This window comes from Montipora capricornis, chromosome 13, assembly GCF_036669925.1.
Source record: "Montipora capricornis isolate CH-2021 chromosome 13, ASM3666992v2, whole genome shotgun sequence".
NCBI classification, from domain to species: Eukaryota; Metazoa; Cnidaria; class Anthozoa; order Scleractinia; family Acroporidae; genus Montipora; species Montipora capricornis.
The window spans coordinates 27,204,953-27,222,452 of record NC_090895.1 but is presented as its reverse complement, the minus strand read 5'-3'; the positions used below and the strand labels follow the sequence as shown (position 1 = coordinate 27,222,452).

General features: G+C 38.7%; 1 protein-coding gene across 1 annotated transcript in view; it reads left to right on the top strand.

The window, feature by feature from the left end:
* The window catches only part of LOC138028807 (ankyrin repeat domain-containing protein 17-like), a 35,418-nt gene that overhangs the window by 8,791 nt on the left and 9,127 nt on the right, over nucleotides 1-17,500 (top strand). The window contains exons 7-19 of the mRNA XM_068876432.1: nucleotides 1,498-1,601; nucleotides 3,761-3,846; nucleotides 4,519-4,601; nucleotides 4,678-4,743; nucleotides 5,654-5,768; nucleotides 6,817-6,876; nucleotides 7,651-7,794; nucleotides 7,907-7,960; nucleotides 10,602-11,655; nucleotides 12,705-12,792; nucleotides 15,221-15,305; nucleotides 16,255-16,329; nucleotides 16,835-17,500. The exon at nucleotides 16,835-17,500 is cut by the window's right edge and continues 75 nt beyond it. Of these exons, the coding sequence (XP_068732533.1) occupies nucleotides 1,498-1,601; nucleotides 3,761-3,846; nucleotides 4,519-4,601; nucleotides 4,678-4,743; nucleotides 5,654-5,768; nucleotides 6,817-6,876; nucleotides 7,651-7,794; nucleotides 7,907-7,960; nucleotides 10,602-11,655; nucleotides 12,705-12,792; nucleotides 15,221-15,305; nucleotides 16,255-16,329; nucleotides 16,835-17,500 (2,680 nt within the window). The remainder of the gene's footprint in view (nucleotides 1-1,497; nucleotides 1,602-3,760; nucleotides 3,847-4,518; nucleotides 4,602-4,677; nucleotides 4,744-5,653; nucleotides 5,769-6,816; nucleotides 6,877-7,650; nucleotides 7,795-7,906; nucleotides 7,961-10,601; nucleotides 11,656-12,704; nucleotides 12,793-15,220; nucleotides 15,306-16,254; nucleotides 16,330-16,834) is intronic.

The following is a 17,500-nucleotide window of genomic DNA, read 5'->3' as shown; positions in this document are numbered from 1 at the left end:
CGAGCGCATAGCGCGAGTTGGTTATAATCACTTCATATCCAACAAGGTCAAATGGAATATTGTTTTAGTAAATTCTCAAACCAGGTTTTGCCGCCGATTTTCATTTCCACAATTTTACAAAGCGTCTGGAAAGAGCATCTTGGCGCACTATTTTCCATATGACGTAAAACTTCGACTATTGGCTCATAGTCGGAGTTTTTTAGGCAATCAAAAAGCTAGAAATGCAATAGTCGGAGCTGAAAATTTATTACCGTATTTACCCGTGTATAAGTCGACCTTTTATGGCCTCAAAAGAAGCTCCAAAAATTGCACTCGACTTATACACGGGTCAAAGATTTTGAGCCAAGTTCCAGCTAAGTAATTTATTCAAAATTAACATAATAATGTTAACGATGTCTTGGGCATAACGAAGGCAGTGGACAAAAGCCGACGTAAAAGACTTCAAAATGAATGACAAAAGACTTCAATACGAATGTAAGCAATTCCAGTTGAAATGAAAAAGGATTTGTCCAACTCTAAATGTTGAAGATTTTCACAAGCACAAATATGAAATAGACACTGGAAATTTTCGTTTTCCAAAGGCGGAAAGCTCTAAAAGTCATTTCTGTTTCTTCGAATAAAACACGATCGTTCAATGGCTTAGTAACCTGGCGCAATACCTCGTGTTTGCGTACAAGCATCATCACTCGCGTTGCGTGAAAATGTTGGTTGGTAATGAATGTTTTTTATTCTTTATACAAACCTGGCAGATTTAAATGCTTTTGCAAACTTCGTATTGTTTGGTTTATGAGTTTTGTTTTGTTTGTCATTTGAGAAATTATAAATCAAGGACCAATAAAACCTTGCACATTTTCGCATCGTCATTCGCAAGTTATTTTCAAAGATTGACTTCTGCTTCTGTGATGTTGCATTGTGCTTATCCTCTAAAGCCCTTTATCCTTGAACAACGAAACAGGTGAGTTGGAGGTTTACATGTTCGATTTTCTGAGAATGTTTTCGAAACTCAAGGACAAAATGCCCGCATATACAACAGCTGTTGAACAACGAAACTATTAAGCACTTGAGGCCCTGATTTTTTTGTGTATCCACATTTCCAGAAATCGAAGAATACAAGATTAGTGTCCCATGAACATTTAACAAAGAAATTAAGAAATTGCGTTTTTTGCCATCAAAAATGGGGGGTCGACTTATACATGGGATCGACTTATACACGGGTAAATACGGTAAATGTAGATAGTAAAGGGTCATGTAGACTTCACTTGTCCCTGGACTACATTGCATGAGCTCATTCCCATGAAATTTTTTGAAATTTTCATTTAACGCTTTCACTCCTGAGGGGTTCCCCATTGACAAGTAAAATCGTCTGGCATTAGACAGGTTAAAGTCCGTAAGTCTCAGTAGCCCTTACGGGAGTGAAAAGGTTAATGTTATCTAAAGCATAACTTATTTACTGTTAATTATTTGTAATGATTGTTTGGTATCTGTACTGAATTTCAGGGAGGGCCATGTGGCTGTAGCTGAGCAGCTTTTACTGCATGGTGCAGATGTTGAACTCCCAGATAACTATGGTCAGAGTCCACTTTTCATGGCTTGTTGGAAAGGTTTGACTCTTATTACAATAAATATCGTTTGAGTGAATGTTTGTGAGGGGGATGAAATCAGGAACCTGCAAATTTAGGCTAATGGAAGAAACCCCATGGTAGTTAAAGTCTAATGAGTGCTGCATATAACACCCATCGCAATTCTTAACTTTGAGTTCCTTTTTGAAGCATTTACATGTGATAATTTAACCCATTTATCTCTGAAGTAGCCCCCATTGGTGGATGAGTAAATTGTCTGGCATTAGACAGAGTAAAATAGATCTAGAAGTCTGACTCTCAACACTGAAAAGGTTAAAGTCCCTTTGACACTTATTTTTCCCTGTTTTTTAACTTTTTGAAAAAAAATAATATCTATCAATCATCAATCAATCAGGTCGAGCTAGCTCGGCTCTCATTGATAAGTTCTTTCCATCTATCTCTGTTGTCCATTAACTTTGCGAGATCTTCATAGTTGCACGCTGTATCAGCAATCAGTTAGTCAACGTATGTTTTTCTTGGTCTTCCACGACTGCGTTTACCATGAGACTGTTCCCAAAGTAACACTTCTGAGGACAGTTCATTTTTGCTACGCCAGCAATGTCCAGCAAAGCGTAGTCTTTGTTGGTGAATCGTTGCAATGACACAAGGGATATTTCCATACAGTTCTGCATTGGAGAGATGGTCGGTCCAGGATTTTTTCAAAGCTGCTCTTAACATTCTTGTATATGAACCATCAATCTTTTTCTCGAGAGCCGATGTCAGTGTCCAGGAGATCGAGCCATAAACAAGAACAGATTCGACTGTTGCTCTGAAGAAGTTTCTTCTGAGCTGATCTGGTAGATTGGACTTCCAGATATCATTCATGCCATTCAGGGCAGCCCAGGCTTTTCCAAATCGAATATTGACGTCCTGCTCAGTGGAAGCAATAAAGCTGCTCAGTGGAAGCAATAAAGCTGCCAAGCCTCAGGCTGCAATCGAAAAATCAACTAATATCTATAGTGTCTGGATTGTACTACTTAAAAAGAATTTCCCCCATAATGTATCCTCACATTTTAGTAAGCACTTGATTTGTACGCAAAAAATTCTGGCCAAGCCAGTTGGGTCCTGATAACTAATGAAGTCATCTTTTTTTTATTTTGTGAAGTCTTTATATAAATTTTGGACGATAGTTACCCTTCTGATGCGAATGAATGGAATTACATTCTTGACTTCTTTGACATCATTAGTTACCAGGTCCCTACTTGCTCTGCCAAAACCTTTTTGCATATAAATCAAATGCCCGCCAAAACACTTGAATACACATTAAGGGAAAATTCTTTGAAGTACTGCACTCCAGATGGAGTGGGAGGCACGGTGGCCTCATGGTTGAAGTGCTGGATGGAGTGGTCCAGGTTTGGGTCCTGGCCAGGGACATTGTGTTGTGTTCTTGGGCAAGACTCTTAACTCTCACAGTGCCTCTCTCCACCCAGGTGTATAAATGGGTACCAGCGAAAATGCTGGGGGTAACTCTGCGATGGATTAGCATCCCATCCAGGGGGTAGTAGAAATACTCCTTAAAGTCGCTTCATGCTACGGAACCGGAGATAAGCGCGGCCTGATGGGCCTTTCAGGTTCGTAACAGAGACTTTACCTTTTTTACACTCCAGACACTATAGATGTTTGAACATGGAGTTAAAAAATGGGGGAAAAATAACCGTCATGGGACTCTAAATGAAAACAATACTGGTACATTTCTGTGCTGTTTCTTGTGCTATACAAATTAAAGTCATTAAAAATTGGAACCTTTGGATCAAATCTTCATGTTATGACCACCCAAATAATATGCAAATATTAATTATCTTCTAAGAAGCACTGTCTTTTAGTGCTTAGAAGTCTGCTGTACAAGATGGTTCTACCTTTGACTCCATGGGTAAAATCTTGGTGTGACCCTTCTAATTATAAGTACATATACTGGTCAATCAGTACCTCTTCTGTTCTTTATGCTACAAAAGTGTGGACCAGATTCAAGATAATGTGTGAAAATCCCAAGTGACGTTTTGAACTCAAAAGTAGTAAACAAATGGTATTTTGGTTTTTCCTATGCTTTACATAGTAATTACATTAAGTCGAAGCTTTGAATCTGTGATTTAAATTGCAAGTTAGATACTGGTATTTATTAATTGGTTTTTCTTTAATTTTAGGACATAGGGATGTTGCTGAACTTCTCCTTGAAAATGTGGCAAACAGAGACTGCAGAACAAAAACTGGTATAACACCTCTATTTCAGGTAATGTGGAAGGAATTACCAAATCATGTGATTACTTGGAGCTTATCCTTTGTTCAGTGACACAGAGCAATTAAATTGTATAATGATGGTGACCATCAGTTTATCTCCATAAATTGGTAGAATTAAAATACTTACAGGTAAATTGTACAATGCTCCAACATTTTGTCTATCAGGTTTGTTTCTTAATTGAGTTTTTCACAAGTTTTGAGTTTTTGCTTGTTTTTCAATTTTTGTTTTTGTTTTTGTTTTTGTTTTTCAGTTTTCTCTTTATCTCCATCTATTACACATTACTATTTTATGAATGTTCACCCTTTGACTCTTGAACCAATCCCCACTGACAAGTAAAATCATCTGGGATTAGACAGAGCAAAATATGTGAGTCCCACTCCCAGGAATTGATGGTTAAAACAGTAAAAAAATGTAAATACCCTTTTTACATTGTATGTGATGTTCTATCTATAAGGGTGCAAGGTTGCTGCCTATGCCTGGGGCACCTTATTTGCGAGCACAGGCAACCAAATTTCTGAACAAGTAGCCTGGACGGGCGCCTTACTTGATTCATCCTCACTTTCTTGTAAATATGATCCCAACTGGAATTAATTAATTCTGGGCTCTTAGGCAGCAGCCTTGGGGTGCATAGATGATCAATCTGTCATTAATTCTTTCTCGCAGGCTTGCCGTGAAAACCATGTTGACATAGTTGAACTGTTGTTAGAGTATGGAGCTAGTGTAAATGCACCTTTTCCGAACAGCAGGTAAGCAAGTCAGACCCCTTGGATGTGAATAATTTATATAAATTTATATAAACTGACTCGCATTTTTTTTTTTCAGAGAAAATCCTTTGACACTGGCAGGGGAAAAGGGTCATATTGAGCTTGTCTCTCTTTTGCTAAGCAGGTGTGTTGATATATTTCATTTTTGAACATTATTTTGGTGACTTTGGCAAGACACACTCCATTAGCCAATGTAAAAAATATGGTAATACTCTTTGCTTGTCCCTCCAAAATTTTGCATAAGCATTGTTTCCAGTTTCTCTTGGGACCTAACCTGAATATCAGGCCTTTCTAAGGGGAGGGGACCCAGAGATGTATCCAGGTTTTCAAATGGGGGTCCTCTGGACCCCTTTGTGAAAATTTGGGGGTCCATTACAAAATTTTGGGGGTCCAGCTAATCAATATTCAAGAATTAATATGCAATCTATTCCTCTTAATTGCTGCTGCAACTGTTGTGCCTGTTGATTCATTGATCAAAATTTATGACTCTGTCAAAGCTCCATTGATCACATTGAAAACGTCTAGAGGAATCCGTATGCTGTAGGAACTGTTGGCTCCAGTTGATAAATGATCTAGATCTCCACAGCAAAAAAAAAACAGAACTGAATCTCAATTTTCCGTAAAAGAGCATCATTTATTTTAACTACACTTGAGGTGTAATTTAGGAACAAAAGAGTAAACAAATGTAAGCGATCGATACACAGTTCATCGTCGGCCCGTGTGACTTCGTCATGGGACCATTGTCAGTGCAAAGTGAAAATGAAAACAATGCTTATGCAAAATTTTGGAGGGACAAACAACGAGTATTATTATTATTATTTTTTATTTATTATTTTTAATATATCCACATTTATTAGTTTACATGTAAACAAAGAGTATTATGGTATTTTTGATATTGGGTAATCAGTGAGACCAATGGAGTGAATGCAAGAGAAGCAAAATGATCCATGTATTGATCTACTTTTCTCTATTTCTATCACCTTAAAATAACATAGTGATGTTATAAATATGGCATAAATTATTGTTTTAATTAGGACGGCTAATGTGGAATGCCACACTAAAAAGGGCTGTACACCATTTCACTTGGCTTGTAAAGAGGGACATTTGGAGATTTCCAAGCAGCTTTACAAGAAGAGTGCAGACATGGAGGTAAATGTATAGTGTAGGAAAAAATGCAGAGACATCGAATCTTGGTTGTGTGGCAATCAATTTACTGTTCAGTGTTCTGGATTCTAGGCCATCATAGTGCTCAAGCCCTTCTTTACCCCTTTGGTCTCTTCCAAGAGATGAGACTTGAGTTTTCTGGGCAACGTTTTTCCTACTCTTCAGGCCTCAGTTGGGTACTAGTTTTCCAGTATCTCTTGGGCTAATTAACAATTAGACCCGTGGCCCTTGAGGGCGAAGGGGTCTAATTGTTTTAGTATCACCCAACTAGTCGGACAGAAAAGGCAATAATAAAGTTAGCAAATGCAAGTTAAAGAAATATTTATTTGGGAATAAAACGAAAGAAAGCATAACGCTTTTCGCTACTCAAGAACTATTAATAATAGTCCTCTAGTAGCATAGGCAATCAAAATGCGGGATTTGCATTAGTCCACTAGTTGGGTGATACTAATGAGAGTTGTCATTTGATTGAAATCCAGTGAGTGATGTATTACTACAAAAGAGAGTATTTTTCTCGGTGAAAGAGTTGCACTAGATAGTATCTGACACTGGAAGAAAAAAATTAATAACTTTTTATGAAGTTCTCCCTGTGACAAGGTGTTTGATAAACAAAATGTGGAGGATAAATAATTAGTACCGGCTATTATATTGCTATAGGGAAATTGGCATCTCAACATAGGGGAATTATTTTATTAAACTTTTAGTAAGTACTATAAAGCTAAAGAAGTGGGGTAGGTCCTGTAAGTATGGGTCCTTAACTCATGACAAGTACATGTTTTCCTTTCTTTTCCCAAATATGTTCAACTATCTTTCTCAGCAGTGAAGAAGGGAAGTTGAATTTTTTCCCTTGTTTGTTTCCAAGGGCAAGATATTATAACATTGCATAAAGGGTGACAAGGTAGATGCATGGATCTGACATGCAACCTTCATGGCTTACATCCTGGCCAGATATTGAAAGGATAACTGTTTTTTTGGCATTTTGTTGTTCATTGTAGCAAGTACTAGTAGTTGACTGAACAATGTATTTTTTCAGGCTTGTGACATCCGGAACAACACTCCTCTTGTGGCGGCCATGAAAAATGGACATGTGGAGGTTTGACAGTGTTATGTGTAATTTGATCAGCATGAATTTGGAATCACCTTGTTTGGTGATTGGATTAAAAAAAAACTATTCAGAACCAATGAAAAGATGTATTAAATTTTTTTGACGAACCCTTGTGGGGGGGAGGGGGGGGGGGGAGGGATGAGGGGGAGGAATAGAAAGGGAAAAAATTTGAGTGCTCCTTGCTAGAATCAAAACTTTATCCTTCCAATTATTACTAGCTTGAATGTCCTGCCATTGAGCTGTGAGGGGAATCTTAAAGTTTACAGTTTGTTTCACTAACATATGAATGTGCTCACAGAAGGAATCAAACCTCGATTGAAGTTGATCGTCTGGGTGAAAGTATCCCTGAGGAGGACTGTTGGCAGTGACTGACATTTTGGCAACCTGAGCGGACATTATCTTCAGAGTCATCTTTAGAGTCAAAGTGATTCTGAAGATGACTGTAAAGATGAAGTCTGCTCAGGTTGTTTTTGTACATGATTGTACATGTAAATGAAGAGATGCATTTTTATTGTGGTGACTTTGAGATACTATTGATCGTTCCCCCTTACCATAGCTTGGGATGCCGTTATGACTTGCTCCCAAAAGAATTATTTATGTATTACAGAAAATGGTGAATTTTAACCCTGGTGAACAGATATGCAATGTAGATATGATTTATTAGTTTATCAATGACGACTCAAGGATGCTTGAAGAAGATTTTAACTTGTTTGGATGCTACACTTTTGAGCTGACATGTATATTCTAAATTACACCCATCAGGTAGTGGAATGGCTACTTGGTGTTGTCAGCCATCTGCCATCCGAAGACCAGTGTCAGAAGTGCCTAGTAGCACCAGTTGATGATAAGGAAAAGTATGACGACATTATGCTTGGACGAACAAAGTGCTACGATTTGGTCACTAAGGTTAGAGGGAACTGTTTTTGGACTTAGTAACAAGGCTTCATTACATTTTAAAGGAAAACAGTATTTGCTGGAATGACCATATTAATTGTCATTGAATGTTGTATTTCTCCAGGCAAAGAAGGCAAAAGAACAGAAAGTTCAAAGAAATACAGAAATTTTCTTGAGAGTAAGTTCTTATATTGGCAAGTACAAGTTAGAGAAAGATCACAGTACATGTATCTGAGATCAGTGGGAACTCATGAGTTTAAGTCTATGACCCCTTGTGGTTATCTTATCTCTTCCTCTTCCAATGACCCCATGAAGCTGGAGAAGGCCAAGCAGTTCTGTTGTAGTATTCTTCTATCTTTGCTTTAGCTTGTCAATGCTAAACATTTGGAAGCCTAACAGAAGGGAATGGTTTTAGTTGGTTACTCCAACTAAACTTGAACGAGAGCTAAATGTGAAAGAAACAAAGCCACCAATTATAAATCAGCAGTGTGTTGTTTATAGTTTTCAATGTGACCTGTATGATGCGGGTAATGTACAGTTTAGGTTACACATGCGGACGTTTACTGTGTGAAAGGGCATAAACAACAATCCTCCGCCATTGCCAGACACCACAAGAATGTGCACGGAATGATGCCTCAAGACCTGCTAAAGTGTTTCAAAGAGCTTAAGAAATGCAGAAACAAATGTGACTGTTTAGTGCATGAAATGCCTTTCGTAAGAGCTTTAAAGCCAAATCTCAACGTTCAATCAGACTCCATTCGTGCAAAAGTATTTTTGTAATCTTCGTACCTTTGTTAATTCTTTGCACCAAAAATCGCTTTAAATGCTGTAATTTGCATTATCTGATATAATTTTTCCTTTATAATGGAGTCATGACTGCTCCAAATCGTTAGATTTTATCTTTTTATTGTTCGTTTTTACAGTTTTTTGTACTTCGTTTTATTTTTCTAAATTACCAGCATCTGGGAGACTACTGGGAGAATTGGAGTGAGACTGATTTCAATCCAGTGAATGATGTATAACTATGAAAGAGAGTTTTTGCTCTATGAAAACAATGCACTAGATAGTATCTGACACTGGATGAAATAACTTTTTAAGGTGTTGTGTATGTGAAAAGGTGGTTGATTAGTGTTTAATATTCATAAGGTGTTTTCTGAGGAGGGTGGTTTATAGGAGTACTGTTCGTGATAATTTGACTTATACATGTAGAGTGGGGGTGGGGGTGCATCTCCAGAGTGAGAGCCAGCATCTTCACTAATGACCAGCAACATTTCAACCCAAGGGGTCCCCATTGACAAGGTAACATGGTCCAGTGTCGGCCACGGTTAAATTTTGCAAGTGGCATTGTTTGGAAACTACATGTAAGGGTTTTTGGGATCAATTTCTGAATACATTGTAGACAGAGAGGTTGTTCACGCTTTGAAGAGTTAAAAGGTGCTCACTTGAATGCCTGATCTTTCTAAGATAAAAAGCATGCATGGGAGTCAATATCACTGACATGGTTTTTCTCCAGAATACAGCGTACACTTGTATGTGAAACTTTGAGGGATGACAAGTTCTTAAAGTGGTACTATGATCAAAAAATCACTTCCTTTTTTTCTTCAGATTTTGAAAGTGTGTTTGCTTAACACATGCCTGGCAAAATTTTGAGCTTTGATTTTTATCCAAAGGCTGTTACTTTGAGTGTTAGTTTTGGATTTCATGGTGCACTGTTCAAAACTGACTGACTGAACCTGAGAGGGTTGGAGCTTGGGAAAAGTGACATCATTCACTCAATATCTTAAAATTTCAGCGTGTAAATGCAGTTTAGTATGACTTTGTATGAAAAACACAAGTCTTAAAATCTGAAAGCTCAAAACTCCTGTGCTGCATATTAATTCAGGTGCGTACGCATTGCATTCTTAGACTAGTGAGTCTTTGACATCATTTTCCCCTCAATCCAGGTCTCTCAAGATTTTAAAGTTAGTAATGACGGACCATTAAAATAGGAAACTTCTAGTTAAAGCAAACAAATGTCAGAGGAGAAAGGAGAGGAGAAAAACATTAGATTTTGTGAACTTAAGGGAACTCACTTGTAGAAGGTTCTGGAGTTAAAATGATTGCTGTAAACCATGGTCTAGGTTACACTTGGTTTAAATAACCGGGCCTTAGTGTTTAGTTAACATAATATTTGATTTTTTGATCATAGTATCACTTAAACTCTTTGGTTTAAGTAGTAATGTCATTATCTTAAGCTTGGTTGAGTTGTTGGAAGCAAGGCTAATCTAAACTGGGTGAGATGCCCCCATGAGCCTTTCATAACCTTGCTGACTCTATGGTTCATATTCGATCATCAGTTTTGCTTTTCACTGCTATCAATCAGTGAAGCATAACAGAGAAAAGGGAAATATCCAGCCCTGTGACTGGCAGGTTTTAACCCACTTTGTTGGTCCCTGGTTTTATTATTGAGTTTTCTGTCATTTCAAATTGGATCAACATCTGTAAAAAACAATACAGCTTTGCAAAAGTTGAACTTTGGAGTCTGCACTTTTTTGAAAAGCGCTTTACACCTTATTCCAAAATGGCTGCCATTTTAATATTCTTTTGTCTCCATGCAAATTAGCCCTTGTGGCCTCACTTTCAAATGTAAAATTCAAAAGAATATTTAACCGTGAACGAGGCCATAAGGGCCAATTTGCATGGAAACAAAAGAATACTAAAGTGGCGGCAATTTTGGAATAAGGTGTACAAGTCAGCTTACTCCAACGTTGTCCTGCTAACCCTTCCTCAAACAACTTTGCCTTGAGAATTGAAGTAAGGGCTGCATTAAATCTTGATAGGAACTGGAGCATGAAAGAGAAAAAGAAGATGTGAGAAAAAAGAAAGCTGCAGCCAAAAGACGGGACAAACGGAAAAGAAGGAAAGAAGCAAAAGACAGTGAACTGCAGTGTGCAGGACAAGTTGGCGATGATCTGCCACTGGACAATAGACCTCAAGAAGTACTTTTGGATGATGATGAACAGGACCAAGAACAGCCAGTATGTGATGTTGTGGACACTACAAGACCGTGTACTGATGAGCCAGTTATGGAAGCAAAGGACAAAGCAATGACGCCAGAGAAACCAGAATTTACCAAACTTCAGGACACCACGAACAGCAGACAAAGCACAAAAGAGATCAGAAATAACAAGAGACCCTCTGCAGATGCTAAGAATGGTTCTTTAAAACTAAAGAGACCTTTGAGTAGTACAGGAGATGTGTCCACATCGGTGAATTCACCTACTTTGAATGAACAATACCGTCAGCGCAGTCAAAGTGATGGCAAAGAATCTGACCTAACAAACCAGAACCCTAAGAACCCTAGACAAAAGTATGATGAGTTGTCAAAGATTGTGAAAAAGAAAAGCAATCCCTCAAACTGGGACAAGGTAGATCCTGTTAATACACAGAGAACGGAGGTAAACACTAAAACAATGAGTGAGGTTACACAATCCCAGACTGTCAACTGCACAAAACCAGATGCAAAGCATCACATGAAGTCTGAGTCCAAGCCGACGCCCAAAAAGGAACAAGGTGAAAAGGCAAGTTCTGCAGCAATACCAAGAAAGAGTCCTCACAGTAAACAACAGCTTTCAATTAACACTGCTCATGGTGGTAACAAGTTGTGCTCAGCTATTTCCACAGATGCTAGCCATATTGTGACAACAGCAAAGACCGTACCTCCAGCACCGGTTAAAAGGATTAAAGAGGGGCAACACGTGACTGATAACTCACCAAGTTTATCAGTAGGAAATGACAGTGGTAGAGTGTCGACAAAAGGTACAGTGAATAGTGGTCATCCACAGGGAAGTGGAAGAACAGCCCCAAATGAGGGAGAGCGCGACCAAAAGCCAGGTAAATTATTTGATCTTATATTTACTGTACAGTAGTTAGTGTTTTGTTTCAGGGAACTAAAGTTGCACACAATCCATGAGGTGTCACACAGCCATAATTGCTTATCACGTTTTTAGTGGTGTGAGTCAACCAAATTCTTTGCAGGACTGTCTGCATATTTCCACTGGGAATCCATTTTTATACCCTTGGTTTATAAGAACAATACTAACAAAGTTTCTTGTCCATTTACACGACACAATGGCAAAGACAGGTATTAAATTACAAGAATTATTGGAATACCATGCATGCACTTCTTAGAGCAAAGGTAATGTTGTTCTTCTAACCTCAACCTGAAAATTTAGCAGAGAATAAAGAGGTGACATATGTTGGAGAATGACTTTCAATGGCATTAATTTTCTAAAATAAGTTCCATGCTCTACTGTGAATAATGAACTGGCTAACAAGAAATCAGTCATGAAAAAGTAAAGTAAAGTGATAATAATACACTAGTCCTGTGTCCAGAAAAGCATGCAGCTACAAAACAATTACAAATTTCACACAATTGTGCAACCTTTGGTCAATTTTAACAAAGACTGCAAAAAATTTTAATAATATTGCTAAAGTAGGTGGCAATGACAAATTCAACAAAATATACACACAAAATTTGCAAAAAAAAAATTTACCGTGCACCAGTGGCTCGGTTGGTTGAGCACGGGCTGTCACGCGGGAGGCCGTGAGTTCAACTCCGGCCGGACCAACACTCAGGGTCTTTAAATAACTGAGGAGAAAGTGCTGCCTTTGTAATTACATCTGCAAATGGTTAGACTCTCTAGTCTTCTCGGATAAGGACGATAAGCCGGAGGTCCCGTCTCACAACCCTTCAATGTTCATAATCCTGTGGGACGTAAAAGAACCCGCACACTTGTTGCAAAGAGTAGGGCATGTAGTTCCTGGTGTTGTGGTCTGTCTTCTGTGATGTATCATGGTTGGTACCTCTAATAATAACAGCATAAAGACTAGTAGTTAAACTTTATCTTGAGCCATCTTCTTTTTCTTTTGTTAACTGGTAGTTCATTCACCAAGATCAAAACAGCAATATTCTCAAATGGGAAGGGGTGATGACAACTGGAAAGAAGTGACAAGGAACTCAAACTCTAAGTAAGTTAATTGGATGACAGAGTTTTGGTGAACTGACTGACTGAACCTCAGAGTAGGGCTGTTATCAGCATTCAGCAGAGGATTATTTTAGCCTTGTACATGTAGCCATTGACAAGTAAAATGGTCTGGCATATCAGACAGAGTTTTAATACTATGTAAGTATAGTATGGCCGGTTCAGGCCGCCTTGAGAGTCAAAGGGTTAATTTAAAATAATAATAATAATCATCATCATTTAACAAAAAAAGAAGCCTTGACTGTGCTCTGTACTGTTGTAAAGCAGGCAGGAAGCAGCTAGAGCACGAAAGAAGTGTAGGGGGAAACACCAGCCGATAGGCGAGTGTTTCTCCCTACACTACTTCTTGAGTAGCGACGGCTGAGGTCTTCCATCCAAAGCACTTGACAGAATATCTGAGCAAGCCTTTAACTGACAGCTTGAATAATAGCCAAGGAAAAATTCGGAAATTCATCTGCCATTTCTGCGGATGATGGCGTGAGCTTCGTTTGTTCCGTGCTTTGTACTCTCATAAAGCATGCTGTTTAAATCAATGAGAGCGCGCGTTATATAGAAACTTTATTGTAAAATAAAATAGTGATAACAAGGCTATTTGGCCAAGCAAGAGTGCTCTAGTAATTGGGCAGACCACAAATCAACTGAAATCAGAAGAAATCAAATCAAATGTTGGTGTTTGAGGAGAGAGAAAACTTGAGTACCCGGGGAAAAAACCTCTCGCAGCAGAGAAGGGAACCAAAAAACTCAACCCACATATGATTGAACTTGAACCCAGGCCACATTGGTGGGAGGTGAGTGCACCAGCCCTGCTCCTGCTGCTAATGGTGAAATACATGTAGCACAACAATTATTTCTTTGTGTTCCTTTCATTCCCTTTCCTTGCGCTTACTTGATTGAGGAACTAAATCTCAGTTGGACCAATTAACTGTCTAACTAGTAAAAATAATATAAAAATGAATAAAGGGCTTTGGTTTATGAAGAAACTTAATGTTGCATCAGTGGCGAAGTTAAAGACAGAAAGAAGTGTGAAAGACGAAAGAAGTGTAGGGGAAACACGAAACGTAGTTGAGTGTTTTCCCTAATTCTTGAGTGCTCTATCTGCAGGGATGGCAGTAGTATTTTTCAATCTGGGTCCTGGGACCCACATGATCGGCCAAATTGGGGTCCCAAGCATTTTTTGGGGGTCCCAAAATCTTGGTGACTCTCTGCGAGAAAAAGAGTATGTTTTAGATTATGAGAAAAAGAGAGTAACAAACTTGGAATTAATATTGACGCATATGCATATGCATAGGACCGGCCAACAAAGGCTTTTTCTAGAGCCGTTACATTCATTCCTGGACAAGAACTCTGTTAATGAAAGAGCATCCTTCCCAAGGGTTTACGCATCACTGGTTTCCTCCCTTAGGAGCAACGAACAGTGACGTCTTTTGCTATATATTTGCATTCAGTGACTTTCAGAGTACATTCCTCTGAAGAAGACCGCACAAGGCGGTCGAAAATTTAGTTTTAACCTTTTTAGATGTTTTAAACCCCCTTCTTAGAACTTTAATTATGAGCACAGAGCGCTCCAACAGTTTCACAAACAACAGAATATACTGACAAATCAATGCAAGTTGTGTGAGTTATTTAAGTCAGTGCCTTGCGTCCTGGGACGCATTAAAATTTCGATGATGCATTTTTTGGATTTTATTTGCGTAAAAATGCACGATTTCTGCGTTAACGCGATCCCTGATCTGCTTCCTATTAAAGTGAGCAGGTCACAGGCGAGGCTTCTTTATTTGTTTTATAATAAAGAATTTCTTAATTTCTTAATGCATTTGGCTAAAATTTTTGGAAAACTTTATTTTCCAAATCCTATGAGCAGCATCAGCCGTGTTTCTGTACTCGTATAAAGCACACTAAAACAGACCAATCTCAATTCTTGTTAGAATGGGTCAAAACATCGTATTGGTTAAACATGACCAAAGCTGTCAAAATGTCAAACCATCAAAGTTGAGAAACCATCAAAAATGATCAAAAGCAAGTTCAAAGCAAGCTAACAAACAAGTGCAAGCAGACAAAAAGTTTTCAATGTAAAATTGGTATTGAAAAGCAAATTTTGTAAAATCCAGCAGAATTTTTGCTCATGAAAGCCTGAACAATATTATTATTGGAAAACAAGCTGGTTATAAATGTACATGTATGACTGTGGGTGATTCGGCTGGTAGACAAACTGCTGCTGCATTCGGACAGTTTGTTGTGCTGTATGAATGAACTACAAGTGTACAGTCAAATTTATGGGAAACAGATCATAGGCGAGGCTTCTTTATTTGTAGTTCATTCATACAGCCCTTGTACCTTTGGACGGAAATAGCTGCTGTGAACTGCTTCATTTTTTCTATACAAAAGCTACAACTTGTCATTGATGTTATTTTTAGGACAGTCATGTTTCAATTGACGGCACCAAATGCTATTTGTGGTCGTGTTATTGGTAGAGGAGGAAGCAAGATCAATTCGATAACAGTATGTAATTGGTTTTCTTCATCCTTTCTCTTTAGAACATTAACTTTTAGTAATCTGAGCAAGTGTCATCTTAGTAAGGCTTAAGCTGAAAAGAGTTCTGAGCCATAAATTAATGAAAGTGGCCTTTAATTGTCAATTACCCATTCTTGCAGTCTTGGAGATTCAAAGGGGGTAAATTGACAAGTTTGGGTTGAAAGACACCCTGGTAGAAGGTATGTGGCCCACTTATGGTCCCAGACCACAGCACCAAAGCCAAATTTAATTGGCTTAGGCTTGAACCCAGAGAAAAACTCTCAAGTCAGGATGAGATTGACTGGAACTCAGCCCAGATATTTAGGGACCTTTCCAGGTGATCTGGTGACGTAATTTGGAGGACTGGGAAGAAAAAATTTTTATGCCGTATCCCACAATCGTGCGCGGCCTTACATGTTGTTTGCAAATTTCCTGCAGTATTTCCATTGCAAAAACTCAACAGATAATCCTGTGTCTCCCACATTTTCTGTTACTGAATGAACATTCAAGTAGAACCGAGGAGATCTAACCCTCGCCTCTGCCATGTTGAATTCGAAAATAACATTTAAGACCGCACGCGGTTGTGGGATACGGCGTTAAAATTTTTCTCCCCAGTCCTCTGAATTACGTCACCAGATCACCTGGTTGGATCGGAGGACGAGGACGGCTACGAGTATGAGTTTTCTGTTCTGAGCACGCTGACTTTGAAAAAGATTGGCCTCCAAACCTAATGCGCATGCTCAGTACAGAAAACTTGTACTTGTAGTCATCCTTGTCCTCAGATTTAAAGGTCCCTATCATTGCAGAGGTAAAATGTAGGATGATGACCACTATGCTAGTCTTTTCCCCTTTGTCAGGATACATGTATTTAAAAAGACAGCAGTAGTATCCACAATTTGTGTTAGAAAGTGTTGATAGCATAAACTTGCCTTTTTAGGACGATTCAGGTGCCCAGATAACCATTGGCAAACCTGAATCCAAGAATGCAACTGACAGAGTTATCACCATCAAGGTAACATGATAGACACAACTGTATTCACTTGCACAATAATTATTCAAAGGAACGGTATCATTTACATTTTTTGAGCAAAAGATCATCCGAGTTGAGGTGGCAGGCTTGAATGGGTCTCAAACCTATGACCATGCCATTATGGAGCACTTAGTCACTGGATAACTAACTGAAGTACAGTCAAAGGCATTGCTGTATATTCACTTGCGCAGAGCAATAATAATTATTGTTCCAGATTAGATATTATTTTGTATTTCCTGTTGGTTGATGTTTATGCAATTTGAAATGTAACCTCATCCTGTTAATGTATGGCAACACCCAGATTTTTTTCTATTGGCGTACGAAAAGATACACAGTAGTTTCATCGTTCAATGTCATAGTTGTGTTAAGAATAAAATAGTGGAATCTTCAACTTGACATTGTTGAGATTTAGTCCTTTTAACTGTTCTATTGGCTCTTTAAAGAAAAAGAGGGTTTATTATTGCTGTTTGAATGTACTTTTATGCAGGGATCCAGCAAGGCAGTGCAAAGAGCGAAGTTCCTTGTCACACAAGCTTTGAACACACCCAGTACAATTGGGCAGACAACACCTACCACTTCAACTGCAACCACTTCAAATGCCGTGACATCCTCAGATAGGGTGGAAGCGAACACTTCACCAGCGCCAGTCCGTGGAAACTTCGCAGCAATTCCATCATCTTCGTCTGAGTGGCCAACCATTGAGCAGGCTAATAGCAAGGCAATGTTGGCTTCGCAATCCAAATCCATGGAACCAAATAAACGTGAAAAAGAAACAGAGAGAAAAAGTTCTCCAGGATCAAGTGATGGTAACCCAGAGGTTTTTGAAGAGAGTTTTGAAACTGCACGAAGCCAATCAAAAGAAGTTGTTGCTCGAGCTGATGCAATCAAGTCCTTCACAAGTTCTCCTTCTGTTATATCAAACACTACATCAACAGTTACTGCTTCATCAGTATGGAAACCATTTAGGCAAATGCCACAAAGTATGGGTGCCTGTACAAGTGCAGTGACCACAACAGGCAGCAGTAGTGTGACGGCAGTTAGTTCCAAGGGTACAGAAAGCAAGATCACATCAGTAAGGCTCAGCCATAGCAGTGAATCAACTTTGCCAAATCCCCAATTCAAGCAAGTGAGTGAAGGAACACAGGGGCAAGGT